This window comes from Opisthocomus hoazin, chromosome 8 (genome assembly GCF_030867145.1).
Source record: "Opisthocomus hoazin isolate bOpiHoa1 chromosome 8, bOpiHoa1.hap1, whole genome shotgun sequence".
Taxonomy (NCBI): domain Eukaryota; kingdom Metazoa; phylum Chordata; class Aves; order Opisthocomiformes; family Opisthocomidae; genus Opisthocomus; species Opisthocomus hoazin.
In genome coordinates, this window is record NC_134421.1 from 73,821,655 (window position 1) to 73,838,205 (window position 16,551).

At 66.8% G+C, this 16,551-nt stretch overlaps 1 protein-coding gene across 1 annotated transcript in view; it reads left to right on the top strand.

Moving 5' to 3' along the window:
* FLNC (filamin C) overlaps window positions 1-16,551 on the top strand; it is a 73,401-nt gene that overhangs the window by 1,681 nt on the left and 55,169 nt on the right. The window contains 12 exon segments of the mRNA XM_075429569.1: window positions 50-129; window positions 626-776; window positions 4,068-4,186; window positions 4,297-4,374; window positions 6,157-6,319; window positions 8,405-8,448; window positions 8,451-8,607; window positions 10,565-10,702; window positions 12,181-12,307; window positions 13,598-13,734; window positions 15,771-15,970; window positions 16,066-16,179. Of these exon segments, the coding sequence (XP_075285684.1) occupies window positions 50-129; window positions 626-776; window positions 4,068-4,186; window positions 4,297-4,374; window positions 6,157-6,319; window positions 8,405-8,448; window positions 8,451-8,607; window positions 10,565-10,702; window positions 12,181-12,307; window positions 13,598-13,734; window positions 15,771-15,970; window positions 16,066-16,179 (1,508 nt within the window).

Consider the following 16,551-nt stretch of genomic DNA (forward strand, 5'->3'; position numbering starts at 1 on the left):
TGGTCCCTGGGGTGACCCCGGGTGTGTGGGGAGGACCCTGGGGGTACAGGGAGGCTGCTGGGGGTCCGGGGGGGCAACGGCCCCTCTGACTGGCAGGGGGGTGCCCCCCCCGTGCCCCCCCCCGAGGGCGTGGGGAGGGTCCCTGGGCACGGAGGAGGACCCTGGGGGTCCCTGGGGTGACCCTGGCTGTGTGGGGAGGACCCTGGGGGTACAGGGGGGCTGCTGGGGGTCCGGGGGGGCAACGGCCCCTCTGACTGGCAGGGGGGTGCCCCCCCCGTGCCCCCCCCCGAGGGTGTGGGGGGGGTCCCTGGGCACGGAGGAGGACCCTGGGGGTCCCTGGGGTGACCCTGGCTGTGTGGGGAGGACCCTGGGGGTACAGGGAGGCTGCTGGGGGTCCGGGGGGGCAACGGCCCCTCTGACTGGCAGGGGGGTGTCCCCCCTGTGTCCCCCCCCCGAGGGTGTGGGGGGGTTCCCTGGGCACGGAGGAGGACCCTGGGGGTCCCTGGGGGTGACCCTGGCTGTGCGGGGAGGACCCTGGGGGTACTGGGGGGCTGCCGGGGGTCTGGGGGCTTGGCAGCTGCTCTGACTGGCAGGGGGGTGCCCCCCCCCGTGCCCCCCCCCCCAGGTGATCGCCCCCGAGGAGATCGTGGACCCCGAGGTGGACGAGCACTCGGTGATGACCTACCTGTCCCAGTTCCCCAAGGCCAAGCTGCGGCCGGGGGCCCCCCTGCGCCCCCGCGCCCCCCAGCCCGCCCGCGCCCGCGCCTACGGCCCCGGTACGGGGTGGGGGGCACGGGGGGGGCACGGGGGTCAGGCACTGGGGAGATGGGGGGCGTGGGGGGAGGGATGGGGGGGGGCACTGGGGAGATGGGGGTGTGACCCCCTTGGTCACTAAGGACCCCACCCCGAGGTCACTAAAGATGCCCCCCCCCCCCCCCAATGCTCAGGGACCCCCCCAGGTCACCAAAGACCCCCCCCATGCCCAAGGACCCCCCCCCAAGGTCACCAGGGAATCCCCCCCCATGCTCAGGGACCCCTCCAGGTCACCAAAGACCCCCCCCCATGCCCAGGGACACCCCTGGTCAACAAGGACCCCCCCCATGCCCGGGGACCCCCCGCCAGGGTCACCAAGGACCCCCCCCTAGGTCACCAAAGACCCCCCCACCCATGCCCAGGGACCCCCTTGGTCACCTAGGACCCCCCCCCGATCACCAAGGCCCCCCCCCCCATACACAGGGACACCCCCGCAGGTCACCAAAGACCCCCCCCCCCATGCTTGGGGACCCCCCAGGTCACCAAAGACCCCCCCTCCCATGCCCTAGGACCCCCCCCTAGGTCACCAAAGACCCCCCCACCCATGCCCAGGGACCCACTTGGTCACCAAGGACCCTCCCCAGGTCACCAAGGACCCCCCCCACGCCTAGGGACTCCCCCCAGGTCACCAAGGACCACCCCCCCATGCCCAGGGACCCCCCCCACATGCCCAGGGACCCCCTTGGTCACCTAGGACCCACCCCAAGGTGACCAAGGACCCCCCCTCAAGTCACCAAGGAATCCCACCCCCATGCCCAGGGACCACCCCCCCCCAGGTCACCAAGGTCCCCTCCCATGCCCAGGGACCCCCCTTGGTCACCAAGGACCCCCCCCTGTCACCAAAGACCCCCCCCATACACAGGGACACCCCCCAGGTCACTAAAGACCCCCCCCCCATGCTTGGGGACCCCCCCAGGTCACCAAAGACCCCCCCCTCCCATGCCCTAGGACCCCCCCCCAAGGTCACAAAGGCCGCCCCCCCCATGCCCAGGGACCCCCTTGGTCACCAAGGACCCCCCACGAGGTCACCAAAGACCCCCCCCATGCCCAGGGACCACCCCCCAAGGTCACCAAGGAATCCCCCCCCCATGCCCAGGGACCCCTCCAGGTCACCAAAGACCCCCCCCATGCCCAAAGACCCCCCCGCCCGATCACCAGGGAATCCCCCCCCCATGCTCAGGGACCCCTCCAGGTCACCAAAGACCCCCCCCCATGCCCAGGGACACCCCTGGTCAACAAGGACCCCCCCCATGCCCGGGGACCCCCCCGCCAGGGTCACCAAGGACCCCCCCCTAGGTCACCAAAGACCCCCCCACCCATGCCCAGGGACCCCCTTGGTCACCTAGGACCCCCCCCCGATCACCAAGGCCCCCCCCCCCATACACAGGGACACCCCCCCAGGTCACCAAAGACCCCCCCCCCCCCCCATGCTTGGGGACCCCCCAGGTCACCAAAGACCCCCCCCTCCCATGCCCTAGGACCCCCCCCTAGGTCACCAAAGACCCCCCCCACCCATGCCCAGGGACCCACTTGGTCACCAAGGACCCTCCCCAGGTCACCAAGGACCCCCCCCCACGCCTAGGGACTCCCCCCAGGTCACCAAGGACCACCCCCCCATGCCCAGGGACCCCCCCCACATGCCCAGGGACCCCCTTGGTCACCTAGGACCCACCCCAAGGTCACCAAGGACCCCCCCTCAAGTCACCAAGGAATCCCACCCCCCATGCCCAGGGGCCCCCCCCCCCAGGTCACCAAGGACCCCTCCCATGCCCAGGGACCCCCTTGGTCACCAAGGACCCCCCCCCTGTCACCAAAGACCCCCCCATACACAGGGACACCCCCCCAGGTCACTAAAGACCCCCCCCCCCCATGCTTGGGGACCCCCCAGGTCACCAAAGACCCCCCTTCCCTTGCCCTAGGACCCCCCCCCAAGGTCACAAAGGCCGCCCCCCCCATGCCCAGGGACCCCCTTGGTCACCAAGGACCCCCCACGAGGTCACCAAAGACCCCCCCCATGCCCAGGGACCACCCCCCAAGGTCACCAAGGAATCCCCCCCCCATGCCCAGGGACCCCTCCAGGTCACCAAAGACCCCCCCCATGCCCAAAGACCCCCCCGCACCGATCACCAAGGAATCCCCCCCCATGCTCAGGGACCCCTCCAGGTCACCAAAGACCCCCCCCCCATGCCCAGGGACACCCCTGGTCAACAAGGACCCCCCCCCATGCCCAGGGACCCCCCCCCCCAGGGTCACCAAGGACCCCCCCCTAGGTCACCAAAGACCCCCCACCCATGCCCAGGGACCCCCTTGGTCACCTAGGACCCCCCCCGAGGTCACCAAGGGCCCCCCCATGCCCAGGGACCCCCCTCCCCAGGTCACCAAGGACCCCCCCCACGCCTAGGGACTCCCCCCAGGTCACCAAGGACCACCCCCCCATGCCCAGGGATCCCCCCCACATGCCCAGGGACCCCTTGGTCTCCTAGGACCCACCCCAAGGTCACCAAGGACCCCCCCCCCCCCATGCCCAGGGACCCCCATGTCACCAAGGACCCCCCCTCAAGTCACCAAGGAATCCCACCCCCATGCCCAGGGACCCCCCCCCGGTCACCAAGGACCCCTCCCATGCCCGGGGGACCCCCATGGTCACCTAGGACCCCGCCCAGGGTCACCAAAGACCCCCCCCAAAGCCCAGGGACACCCCCCCAGGTCACCAAGGACCCCCCCCAAGGGCACCACGGACCCCCCCCAGGTCACCAAAGACACCCCCTCCCCCATGCCCTAGGACACCCCCCCGATCACCAAGGGCCCCCCCCATGCCCAGGGACCCCCCCTGGTCACCAAAGACCACCTCCCCCCCCCCCCCCCATGTCCAGGGACCACCCCCCCATGCCCAGGGACCCCCCCCCAGGTCACCAAGGACACCCCCCCCCCCCCCATGCCCAGGGACCCCCCCACATGCCCAGGGACCTCCTTGGTCACCTAGGACCCCCCCCCAATACCAAGGAAGCCCCCTCAGATCACCAAGGAATCCCCCCCCCATGCCCAGGGACCCCCCCCAGGTCACCAAGGACCCCCCCATTCCCAGGGACCCCCAGCCTCCCCCCCCCACCCCAGGGACCCCCGCTGCCACCTCCCAGGGCCCCCTGGGGATCCCGCGCCGTGGGGGCTGGGCAGATCGGGGCGGGGGGGGGGGTCGGGGGGTTTTGGGGTGCCCCCCCTGATCCCCCCTTTTTTTTTGGGGGGGGGTCCCGCAGGCATCGAGCCGCAGGGGAACGTGGTGCTGCGGCCGGCGCAGTTCACGGTGGAGACCCTCGAGGCGGGGGTGGGCGAGGTGCTGGTCTACGTCGAGGACCCCGAGGGTCACACCGAGGAGGTACCCGGTGGGGGGGGGTCCGCAGGCCAGGGTGCCCCCCCTCGAGATGGGGTGGGGGGTCCGCAGCTCTCCTCACATCCCCCGTTTTTGGGGGTCCCCCCCCATTCCAGGCCAAGGTGGTCCCCAACAATGACAAGAAGAGGACGTACGGCGTCACCTACGTCCCCAAGGTCGGGGGGCTGCACAAGGTGAGTGCCCCCCCGGGTCTGGGGGGGGGGGGGGGGGGGTCCCCAGGCTGGGGGGGAGGACCCCCACCCATGCTTTGGGGGGTCCCCATGGTTCCAGGGACCCCCACCCATGCTTTGAGGGGCCCCAGGCCAGTTTCGGGGTGCCAGGGACCCCCACCCATGCTTGGGAGGTCCCCATGGTTCCAGGGACCCCCACCCCTGCTTTGGGGGGTCCCCATGGTTCCAGGGACCCCCACCCATGCTTTGAGGGGCCCCAGGCCAGTTTCGGGGTGCCAGGGACCCCCACCCATGCTTGGGAGGTCCCCATGGTTCCAGGGACCCCCACCCCTCCTTTGGGGGGTCCCCAGGCCAGTTTTGGGGTGCCAGAGACCCCTGTGTGTGCCCTGGGGTGTCCCCAGGCTGGTGGTGAGGACCCCCACCCCTGCTCTGGGAGGTCCCCATGGTTCCAGGGACCCCCACCCCTGTGCTGGGGGGTCCCCAGTCCAGTTTTGGGGTGCCAGGAACCCCCACCCATGCTTTGGGGGTCCCCAGGCCGGTTTTGGGGTGCCAGGGACCCCCACCCATGCTTGGGAGGTCCCCATGGTTCCAGGGACCCCCAGCCTTGCTTTAGGGGATCCCAGGGACCCCGACCCATGCTTTGGGGGGTCCCCAGGCTGGTTCCAAGGATCCCCACCCATGCTTTGGGGTGCCCCCAGGCTGGTGGTGAGGACCCCCACCCTTGCTTTGGGGGGTCCCCGTGGTTCCAAGGACCCCCACCCCTGTGCTGGGGGGTCCCCAGTCCAGTTTTGGGGTGCTAGGGACCCCTGTGTGTGCCCTGGGGGGTCCCCAGGCTGGTGGTGAGGACCCCCACCCATGCTTTGGGGGGTCCCCATGGTTCCAGGGACCCCCACCCACGCTTTGGGGGGTCCCCGCAGTGGTTCCAGGGACCTCCACCCATGCTTGGGAGGTCCCCATGGTTCCAGGGACCCCCCACCCCTCCTTTGGGGTGTCCCCAGGCCAGTTTTGGGGTGCCAGAGACCCCTGTGTGTGCCCTGGGGTGTGCCCAGGCTGGTGGTGAGGACCCCCACCCTTGCTCTGGGGGGTCCCCACGCTGCTTCCAGGGACCCCCACCCCTGCTTTGGGGGGTCCCCAGTCCGGTTTTAGGGTGCCAGGGACCCCTGTGTGTGCCCTGGGGGATCCCCAGGCTGGTGGTGAGGACCCCCACCCATGCTTTGGGGGTTCCTCAGGCCGGTTTTGGGGTGCCAGGGAGCCCACCCATGCTTGGGGGGTCCCCATGGTTCCAAGGACCCCCACGCATGCTTTGGGGTGTCCCCAGGCTGGTTTTGGGGTTCCAGGGACCCCCACCCATGCTTTGGGGGGTCCCTGCAGTGGTTCCAGGGACCCCCACCCCTGCTTTGGGGGGTCCCCAGGCTAGTTTTGGGGTGCCAGGGACCCCCACCCATGCTTTGAGGGGTCCCCACACTGGTTCCAGGGACCCCCACCCATGCTTTGGGATGCTGGGCTGTCCTCAGGCTGGTGGTGAGGACCCCCACCCATGCTTCGGGGGGTCCCCAGGCTGGTTTTGGGGTTCCAGGGACCCCCACCCATGCTTTGGGGTGCCCCCAGGCTGGTTTCGGGGTTCTGGGGACCACGTGGGTCAGGGGGTGCTCGGCACAGACAGGCCCCCCCCCATGGCGTTGCGATGGAGGAAGGGGTTGGGTCCCGTTGGGGTCTTGCCCTGGGGGTCTCCATGGGGTCCCCCGTGGTGGGGTGACCCCCACTGACCCCCCTGGTGTCCCGCAGGTGACGGTGCTGTTCGCGGGGCAGAACATCGACAGGAGCCCCTTCGGCGTCAACGTGGCCATGGCCCTGGGGGACGCCGGCAAGGTGACAGCGCGCGGCCCCGGCCTGGAGCCCCTCGGCAACGTGGCCAACAAGCCCACCTACTTCGACATCTACACCGCAGGTGGGTTGGGGGGCCACCACGCGCCGGGGGAGGGGGCGTCACCGCCGCGGGGACCTGGCGTGGCGTGGCTGTGGTGGGCGGCATGGAGGCCACGGCCGTGGGAAGTCTTGGTGGTTCTGGGGGCAGGTTCTCGTGGTGGCCATGTTCTGGTGGCGTGGGCTGGTGGCACTGAGCCTGTGTACGTCTCGTGGGGTGGCCCGGTGGCTGTGAGGCCAAGTTTTCATGGTGGCGTGGCCATGGCATGGCTGGGTGACACTGAGCCTGTGTCCTTCTCATGGGATGGCCATCGCGTGGCCTGGTGGCACTGAGCCCATGTCCTTCTGGTGGGATGGCCTGGTGGCTCTGGGGCCGTGGTCTCATGATGGCATGGCCATGGCATGGTTGGGTGACACAGAATCTGTGTCCTTCTGGTGGGATGGCCATGGCATGGCTGGGTGACACTGAGCCTGTGTCCTTCTCATGGGGTGGCCTGGTGGCTCTGGGGTCATGTCCTCATGGTGGCATGGCCATAGCATGGTTGGGTGACACAGAATCGGTGTCCTTGTGGTGGGATGGCCATAGCATGACTGGGTGACACTGAGCCCGTGTTCTTCTCATGGGATGGCCTGGTGGCTCTGGGGCCATGTCCTCGTGGTGGCATGGCCATGGCATAGTTGGGTGACACAGAGCCCATGTCCTTCTTGTGGCATGGCCGTGGTGTGGCCCGATGGCTCTAGAACTGTGTCCTCATGGTGGCATGGCTGTGGCATGACTGGGTGACGCTGAGCCTGTGTCCTTCTCATAGGGTGGCCTGGTGGCTCTGGGGCCATGTCCTCATGGTGGCATGGCCATAGCATGGTTGGGTGACACAGAATCGGTGTCCTTGTGGTGGGATGGCCATGGCATGACTGGGTGACACTGAGCCCGTGTTCTTCTCATGGGATGGCCTGGTGGCTCTGGGGCCATGTCCTTGTGGTGGCATGGCCATGGCATGGTTGGGTGACATAGAGCCCGTGTCCTTCTGGTGGCATGGCCATGGTGTGGCCTGATGGCTCTGGAACTGCGTCCTCATGATGGCATGGCCATGGCATGGTTGGGTGACACAGAATCTGTGTCCTTCTGGTGGGATGGCCATGGCATGGCTGGGTGACACTGAGCCTGTGTGCTTCTTATGGGGTGGCCCGGTGGCTCTGGGGCAGTGTCCTCGTGGTGGCATGGCCATGGCATGGCCTGGTGACTTTGAGGCCATGTTCTCATGACGGCATGGCCGTGACATTGCCGGGTGGCGCTGACATCATGTCCTTCTGGTGGCACAGCAATGACATGGCCTCATGGCACTGAGTCGGTGTCCTCGCCCTGGCTTGGCTGGGTGGTCCTCACTGTGTCATGGCCTGGTGGCACTGGGGTCATGTCCTTGTCATGACGTAGGCAGGGGACACTGAGGTGTAGCATAGCCGTGGCACGGCCTGGTGGCACTGAGACTATGTCCTCATGGTGGCATGGCCATGGTGTGGCCTGGTGGCTCTGGGGCCATGTTCTTGTGGTGGCATGGCTGTGGCATGACTGGGTGGCACTGGGCCCGTGTCCTCATGGTGGCATGCCTGTGGCATGGCTGGGTGGCACTGAGCCCGTGTCCTTCTTGTGGGATGGCCGTGGCATGGCCTGGTGGCGCTGGGACCATGTCCTCATGGTGGCCTGGCCATGGCTTGGCTGGGTGGCACTAAGGCCACATCCTCATGATGACATGACTGTGTCATGGCCTGGTGGCACTGAGGCTGTGCATGGTGGCAAGGCCGTGGCATGGCCTGGTGGCTCTGGGACCACGTCCTCACGGTGGCATGGCCTGGTGGCTCTGGTGCTGTGTTCTCATGGTGACATGGCCATGACATGGCCTGGTGGCTCTGGGCCGTCCTCACGGTGGCATGGCCATGGCATGGCTGGGTGGCACTGAGGCCATGTCCTCATGATGACATGACTGTGTCATGGCCTGGTGGCACTGAGACCATGCATGGTGGCATGGCCGTGGCATGGCCTGGTGGCTCTGGGACCACGTCCTCACGGTGGCATGGCCTGGTGGCACTGAGCCCATGTCCTCGCGGTTGGCAGGAGCTGGCCCGGGCGACGTGGGGGTGGTGATCGTGGACCCCCAAGGGGCCGGCGGGACACGGTGGAGGTGATGCTGGAGGACAAAGGGGACAACATCTACCGCTGCACCTACCGGCCCGTCCTGGAGGGGCCCCACACCGTCTGCGTCACCTACGCCGGCGCCCAGATCCCCAAGAGCCCCTTCACCGTCAACGTGGCCGAAGGTGAGACCTGCCCCGGGGGGGCCCCACCGCGTCCCCATGGCACCCATCGGTGCTCGTGGTGTCCCCATGGCACCCATCGATACCCTAGATGGCCCCATGGCATCTGTTGATGCCCATGGTGGCCCCATGCCACCCATCAATGTCCCAGGTGGCCCTGTGGCATCCATTGATGCCCGTGGTGTCCGCATGGCACCCAGCAGTACCTGAGGTGGCCCCATGGCACCTGTCAATGTCCCAGGTGGCCCCATGGCATCCATTGATGCCCATGGTGTCCGCATGGCACCCATCGATATCCCAGATGGCCCTGTGACACCCATCGGTGCCCGTGGTGGCCCCATGGAACCCATCGATACCCCAGATGGTCCCATGGCACCCATTGATACCCCAATTGGCCCTGTGGCACCCATCAATGTCCCAGGTGGCCCCATGGCATCCATTGATGCCCGTGGTATCCCCATGGCACCCGGCAGTACCTGAGGTGGCCCCATGGCACCCATCTGTGTCCCAGATGGCCCCATGGCACCCATCAATGGCCATGGTGGCCCCATGGCACCCATCAGCAGCCATGGTGTCCCCATGGCATCCATCAATGTCCGTGGTGGCCCCATGGCACCCATCAGCGGCCATTGTGGCCCCATGGCACCCAAGTGGTTGTCCATGGCCCCAGGGATTGTCCCATGGCACACCTGTGCTTGCAGTGTGCCCAGGGTGTCCCTGTGACACCCATCAGTCCCGGGATGTCACCATGGGTCCCTTCCATCCCCAGCGTGTTCCTATGGGTCCCTCATGCCCCTGGAGACCCCACAGCACCCCTGTGTCCCCAAAGTGTCCCCATGGCACCCTTCTGCCCCAGGGTGTCTCCAGGGTGTCCCCATGGGTCCCTTAGCCCCAGTGGCACCCGTATGTCCCCAGGGTGTCCCCATGGGTTCCTTGGCCACCATGGATCCCCTCCATCCCCAGGGTGCCCCCATGGGTCCGTTGTGTCCTAGAGTGTCCCCATGGGTCCCTTAGCCCCCATGGCACCCATATGTCCCCAGGGTGTCCCCATGGGTCCCCTCCATCCCCAGGGTGTACCCATGGGTCTCTTGGCCACCGTGGGACCCATATGTCCCCAGGGTGTCCCCATGGTTCCTCTCCATCCCCAGGGTGTATCCATGGCACCCATATGTCCCCAGGGTGTCCCCATGGGTCCCATGGCCACCATGGGTCCCCTCCATCCCCAGGGTGTCCCCATAGGTCTCTTGGCCACCGTGGGACCCATATGTCCCCAGGGTGTCCCCATGGGTCTCCTCCATCCCCAGGGTGTCCCCATGGGTCTCTTGGCCACCGTAGGACCCATATGTCCCCAGGGTGTCCCCATGAGTCCCCTCCATCCCCAGGGTGTCCCCATGGGTCTCTTGGCCACCATGGGACCTATATGTCCCCAGGGTGTCCCCATGGATCCCCTCTATCCCCAGGGTGTCCCCATGGGTCTCTTGGCCACTGTGGGACCCATATATCCCCAGGGTGTCCCCATGGATCCCCTCCATCCCCAGGGTGTCCTCATTGGTCCGTTGGCCACTATGGGTCCCCTCCATCCCAGGGTGTCCCCATGGGTCCCTTATGTCCTAGGGTGTCCTCATGGGTCCCTTAGCCTCCATGGCACCCATATGTCCCCAGGGTGTCCCCATGGTTCCTCTCCATCCCCAGGGTGTATCCATGGCACCCATATGTCCCCAGGGTGTCCCCATGGGTCCCATGGCCACCATGGGTCCCCTCCATCCCCAGGGTGTCCTCATGGGTCCCTTAGCCACCATAGGACCCCTCCATCTCCATGGTGTCCCCATGGGTCCCTTATCCCCCGACTGTCCCTGTGTCCCCCCTATCCCTGGCGGTGCCCACCAGCCCGTCCCGGGACCCCCCACCCGACCCCCCCCAGCACCCACGGGTGGTGCTGAGGGCGTGGCCGTGCTGGCAGCGTGCACCCCGTCGGCGTGCCGGGCCACCGGCCGGGGGCTGCAGCCCAAGGGCGTGCGGGTGAAGGAGGTGGCCGACTTCAGGGTGCTCACCAAGGGCGCCGGCACCGGGGAGCTGCGGGTGCTCGTCAAGGGGCCCAGTGAGTGCGCGAGGGCGTGGGGACGGGGGTGCCCATGGGTGGGGTGCGTGGGTGGGGGCTCCATGGGGATGGCCATGAGGGTTGAATGGCTGGGGGGCACCATGAAGGTTGTGTGGTTGGGGGACACCATGTAGGTGGCCATGGGGATTGTGTGGTTGGGAGGCACCATGGGGATGTCCAGGGTAGAGGGGCACCATGGGGATGTCCATGGGGGTTGTGTTTGGGGGGCACCACGTGGATGTCCATGAGGGTTGTGTGGTTGGAGGGCACCATGAAGATGGCTATGGGGATTGTGTGGTTGGGGGGCACCATGGAGGTTGTGTGCTTGGGGGGCACCGTAGGGATATTCATGGGGATTGTGTGGTTGGGGGGCACCACGGGGGTGTCCAGGGTAGAGGGTCACCATGAAGATGTCCATGGGGGTTGTATGGTTGGGGGGCATCATGGGGGTTTTGTGGTTGGGGGGAACCATGGGGATGGCTGTGGGGGTTGTATGGTTGGGGAGCACCATGGGGATGTCCATGGGGTTTGTATGGTTGGGGAGCACCATGTAGGTGGCCATGGGGGTTGTGCGGTTGGGGGGCACCATGGGGATGTCCATGGTAGGGGGTCACCATCAGGATGTCCATGGGGGTTGTGTGGTTGGGCAGCACCAAGGGGGTGGCAAGGGGGGATGCATGGGTGGGGGGCTCCATGGGGGTGTCCATGGGGGTTGTGTGGTTGGGGGGCACCACAGGGATGTCCATGGGGTTTGTATGGTTGGGGGGCACCATGTCGGTGGCCATGGGGATTGTGTGGTTGGGAGGCATCATGGGGGTTGTGTGGTTGGGGGGCACCATGGGGATGTCCAGGGTAGGGGGTCACCATCAGGATGTCCATGGGGGTTGTGTAGTTGGGGGGCACCATGGGGATGTTCAGGGTAGAGGGTCACCATGGGGATGTCCATGGGGTTGTGTGGTTGGGGGGCACCATGAAGATGTCCATGGGAGCTGTGTGGTTGGGGGGCACCATGAAGATGTCCAGGGTAGAGGGTCACCATGGGGATGTCCATGGGGGTTGTGTGTTTGGGGGGCATGATAGGGGTTGTGTGGTTGGGGGGCACTATGTAGATGTTCATGGGGGTTGTATGGTTGGGGGGCATCATGGGGGTTGTGTAGCTGGGGGGCACCATGGGGATGTCCATGGGGTAGTGTGGTTGGGGGGCACCATGGGGGTGTCCAGCGTAGAGGGGCACCATGGGGATGTCCATGGGGGTTGTGTTTGGGGGGCACCACGTGGATGTCCATGGGGTTGTGTGGTTGGGGGGCACCATGGGGGTGTCCAGGGTAGAGGGTCACCATGGGGATGTCCATGGGGGTTGTGTGGTTGGGGGGCACCATGAAGATGTCCATGGGGGTTGTGTGGTTGGGGGGGGACCATGGGGGATGTACCCAAGTGGGGGGAGGCGGGGTGCCCCCACCTGACCCCCCTCCCTGCAGAGGGCACCGAGGAGCCGGTGACGGTGCGGGACGCGGGTGACGGCGTCTACGAGTGCGAGTACCACCCGCAGGTCCCCGGCAAGTACCAGGTGGCCATCACCTGGGGGGGCCACGCCATCCCCCGCAGGTCAGCTGACACCCCCACCCCCACCCCCTGGGGGGACCCCCCCGAAAGCTGCCACCCCCCACTCCGGGGTGTCCCCCTCCCCCGTGTCTGTGCCCAGCCTCGCCAGGCTGCCGGGTGGGGGGGAGGGGATGAGGGGGGGACAAGGGGGGGGGGAGGGCGTGCGAGGCACTTGGAGGGCGTGCAAGGGGCGTGCAAGGGGGGGGTGCATGTCGGGGAGGGGTTGCAAGGTGTGGTCGAGGCACGTGGAAGGTGTGCAAGGGGCGTGCAAGGTACCAGCAAGGCATGGGGGGGGGGGTTCAAGGCGTGTGCAAGGGGGTGTGCATGTTGGGGGGGTGTGCAAGGCACGTGCAAGGCATGTGGAGGATGTGCAAGGTACAAGGACAGCACCTGGAGGGTGTGCAAGAGGGTGTGCATGTCGGGGGAGGGGTGTGCAAGGGATGCACATAGTGTGCAAAGTGTGCAAGGCACGTGGAGGGTGTGCAAGGTGCATGTGTGGCAGGAAAGGGGCGTGCAAGGGTCGTGAAGGGCATGCAAGGGGGTGTGCAAGGCACATGGAGGGTGTGCAAGGGGCGTGCAATGAGTGTGAAGGGCGTGTGAGCAGGTGTGCAAGACATGGAGGATGTGCAAGGCACACATGCAAGGTGTGCAAGGGGCGTGCAAGGGGCGTCAATGGCATGCAAGGGGGTGTGCAAGGCACTTGAGTGTGCGAGGTGCACACGTGGTAGGCAGGGGTCGTGCAGGGGGCATGAGGGGTGTGCAAGCGGGTGTGCAAGGTACACAGAAGGTGTGCAAGGCGCGCGTGTGGCTCAGAAGGGGCATGCAAGGGCGTGCAAGTGGGTGTGCAAGGCACACGGAGGGTGTGCAAGGGGCTTGAGGGGCGTGCAAGCGGGTGTGCAAGGCACATGGAGGGCGTGCAAGGGGCATGCAAGGGGTGTGAAGGGCATGCAAGCAGGTGTGCAAGGCACATGGAGGGTGTGCAAGCGGGTGTGCAAGGCACGTGGAGGATGTGCAAGTGGGTGTGCGAGGGGTGTGAAGGTCGTGCAAGCGGGTGTGCAAGGCACGTGGAGGGTGTGCAAGGGGCATGGAGGGTGTGCAAGGGGGGGTGCAAGGGGTGTGAGGGACGTGCAAGTGGGTGTGCAAGGCACGTGGGGGTGTGCAAGGGGTGGGCGTGCAAGGGGGCGGGCAGGTGGGGCGGGAGCGCAGTGCGTGGGGCGCGTGGGGCGGGCGTGCGAGGGCTGCGCGTGGCGGGCGTGCGAGGTACCTGCGCGTGCGGTGACGCGGCGCCCGCAGCCCCTTCGAGGTGCAGGTGGCCCCCGAGCCCGGCAGCCAGAAGGTCCGGGCCTGGGGGCCGGGGCTGGAGGGCGGCGTGGTGGGGCGCCCGGCCGACTTCGTGGTGGAGGCCATCGGCACCGAAGTGGGGACCCTCGGTGAGTGGGGGCACGGGGGGGGCACGGGGCGGGGCACCGCGGTGGGGACGTGGGGATGGAGGGGGGGGAACCATGGTGGGGATGTGGAGACGTTGGGTGGCACCATGGTGGGGATGTGGGGATGGAGGGAGATCATGGTGGTGGGGACATGGGCGTGGAGTAGGGTCATGGTGGTGGGGACGTGGGGATGGAGGGCGATCATGGTGGTGGGGATGTGGGGATGGAGGGCGATCATGGTGGTGGGGATGTGGGGATGGAGGGCTATCATGGTGGTGGGGATGTGTGTGCGGAGTGTGGGGAACCATGGTGGGGATGTGGACATGGAGGGGGATCATGGTGGTGGGGACGTGGGGATGGAGGGCGATCATGGTGGTGGGGATGTGGGTGTGGAGTAGGGGGAACCATGGTGGGGACGTGGAGACGTTGGGTGGCACCATGGTGGGGATGTGGGGATGGAGGGAGATCATGGTGGTGGGAACGTGGAGGTGGAGGGCGATCATGGTGGTGGGGATGTGGGTGTGGAGTAGGGGGAACCATGGTGGGGACGTGGAGACATTGGGTGGCACCATGGTGGGGATGTGGGGATGGAGGGAGATCATGGTGGTGGGGACATGGGCCTGGAGTAGGGTCATGGTGGTGGGGATGTGGGGATGGAGGGCGATCATGATGGTGGGGATGTGGGTGTGGAGTGGGGGGAACCATGGTGGGGATGTGGGTATGGAGGGGGATCATGGTGGTGGAGATGTGGGTGTGGAGTAGGGGGAACCATGGTGGGGACGTGGAGACGTTGGGTGGCACCATGGTGGTGACATGGGGATGGGGGAGAGTCGCCATGGTGGGGACATGGACATGGAGTGGGGGGAACCATGGTGGGGATGTGGGCGTGGAGGGATATCATGGTGGTGGGGACGTGGAGATGTTGAGTGGCACCATTTTGGGGAGGTGGGAATGGAGGGAGATCATGGTGGTGGGGACGTGAGCATGGAGTGGGGGGAACCATGGTGGGGACATGGACGTGGAGGGGGATCATCATGGTGGGGACGTGGGCGTGGAGGGGGATCATCATGGTAGGGACATGGGCGTGGAGGGGGATCATGGTGGTGAGGATGCGTGTATGGAGTGGGGTCACCATGGTGAGGATGTGGACATGGAGTGGGGGGAACCATGGTGGGGATGTGGACATGGAGTGGAGTCATCGTGGTGGGGACGTGGGAACGGAGGGGGATCATGGTGGTGGGGACATGGGCATGGAGTAGGGTCATGGTGGTGGGGACGTGGGGATGGAGTAGGGTCATTGCAGTGGGGACGTGGCCATGGAGGGGCATTATCGTGGTGGGGACATGGAGACGTTGGGTGGCGCCATGGTGGGGATGAGGGGATGGCGGAGGGTCATGGTGCTGGGGACGTGGGCATGGAGTAGGGGGAACTGTGGTGGGGACATGGGCATGGAGGAGGGGTCACTGTGGTGGGGATGTAGGGATGGAGGGGGCGTCACCATGTTGGGGATGTGGGCATGGAGGGGCGGGTCATGGTGGTGGGGATGTGGGTGTGGAGTAGGGGGAACCATGGTGGGGACGTGGAGACGTTGGGTGGCACCATGGTGGGGACGTGGGCATGGAGGGGGATCATGGTGGTGGGAACGTAGGTAAGGAGTGGGGTCACCATGACGGGGACGTGGTGACATATTGGGTGGCATCGTGGTGGGGACGTGGGCATGGATCGAGGTCACCATGGTGGGGACTAGGTGACATATTGAGTGGCACCATGGTGGGGTCACCAGCATGGGGACGTGGAGACCCATTGGGTGCCACCATGCTGGGGCCAGACTTGGGGTCATCACGGTGTGAACACGGAGGGTGGACCGGGCGTCACCACCACGGTGCCGTGAAGACCTATCGGGTGCCACCACCCTGAGGACGCAGGCATGGGCTGGGGGTCCCAACCCCGGCGACCTGCAGGGTGGCCCTATGGGGTCCAGAGGGGACACGGAAGGTCCCGGTGACCCCCTGCCCACCGTGTCCCACCCCCCGGCGCAGGGTTCTCCATCGAGGGCCCCTCGCAGGCGCGCATCGAGTGCGAGGACCGGGGCGACGGCTCCTGCGACGTCCGCTATTGGCCCACCGAGGCGGGCGACTACGCTGTCCACGTGGTCTGCGACGACGAGGACATCCACCACAGCCCCTTCATCGCCCACATCCTGCCCGCCCCCGCGCCCGGCGCCTCCTGCCCCGACAAGGTACCCGCGGCCGTCCCACCGCCACCCATGGCCACCCCACCGCCACCCATGGCCACCCGTTGCGCCTGGCCGGGCCTCACCATCCCCACCCGTAGGTGAAGGCCTTCGGGCCGGGGCTGGAGCCCACCGGCTGCATCGTCGATCGCCCGGCCGAGTTCACCATCGACACCCGCGGTGCCGGCAAGGGTCCACTCAAGCTCTACGCCCAGGTAGGGTGCTGTTGGGTGCTGTTGGGTGCTGTTGTTGGGCGCTGTTGTTGGGTACCATTGGGTGTCATTGGGTGCTGTTGTTGAGCACCATTGTTGGATGCCGTTGGATGCCGTTGGGTGCCATTGGGTGCCGTTGGGTGCCATTGGGTGCCATTGGGTGCCGTTGGGTGCCATTGGGTGCCGTTGGGTGCCATTGGGTGCCGTTGTTGAGTGCCATCATTGGGTGCCGTTGTTGAACACCGTTGTTGGGTGCCGTTGGGTGCCAATGTTGGGTGCCATTGTTGAGTGACATTGTTGGGTGCCGTTGGATGCCCTTGTTGAGCACTGTTGTTGGGTGCCGTTGGGTGCCGTTGGGTGCCATTGGGTGCCGTT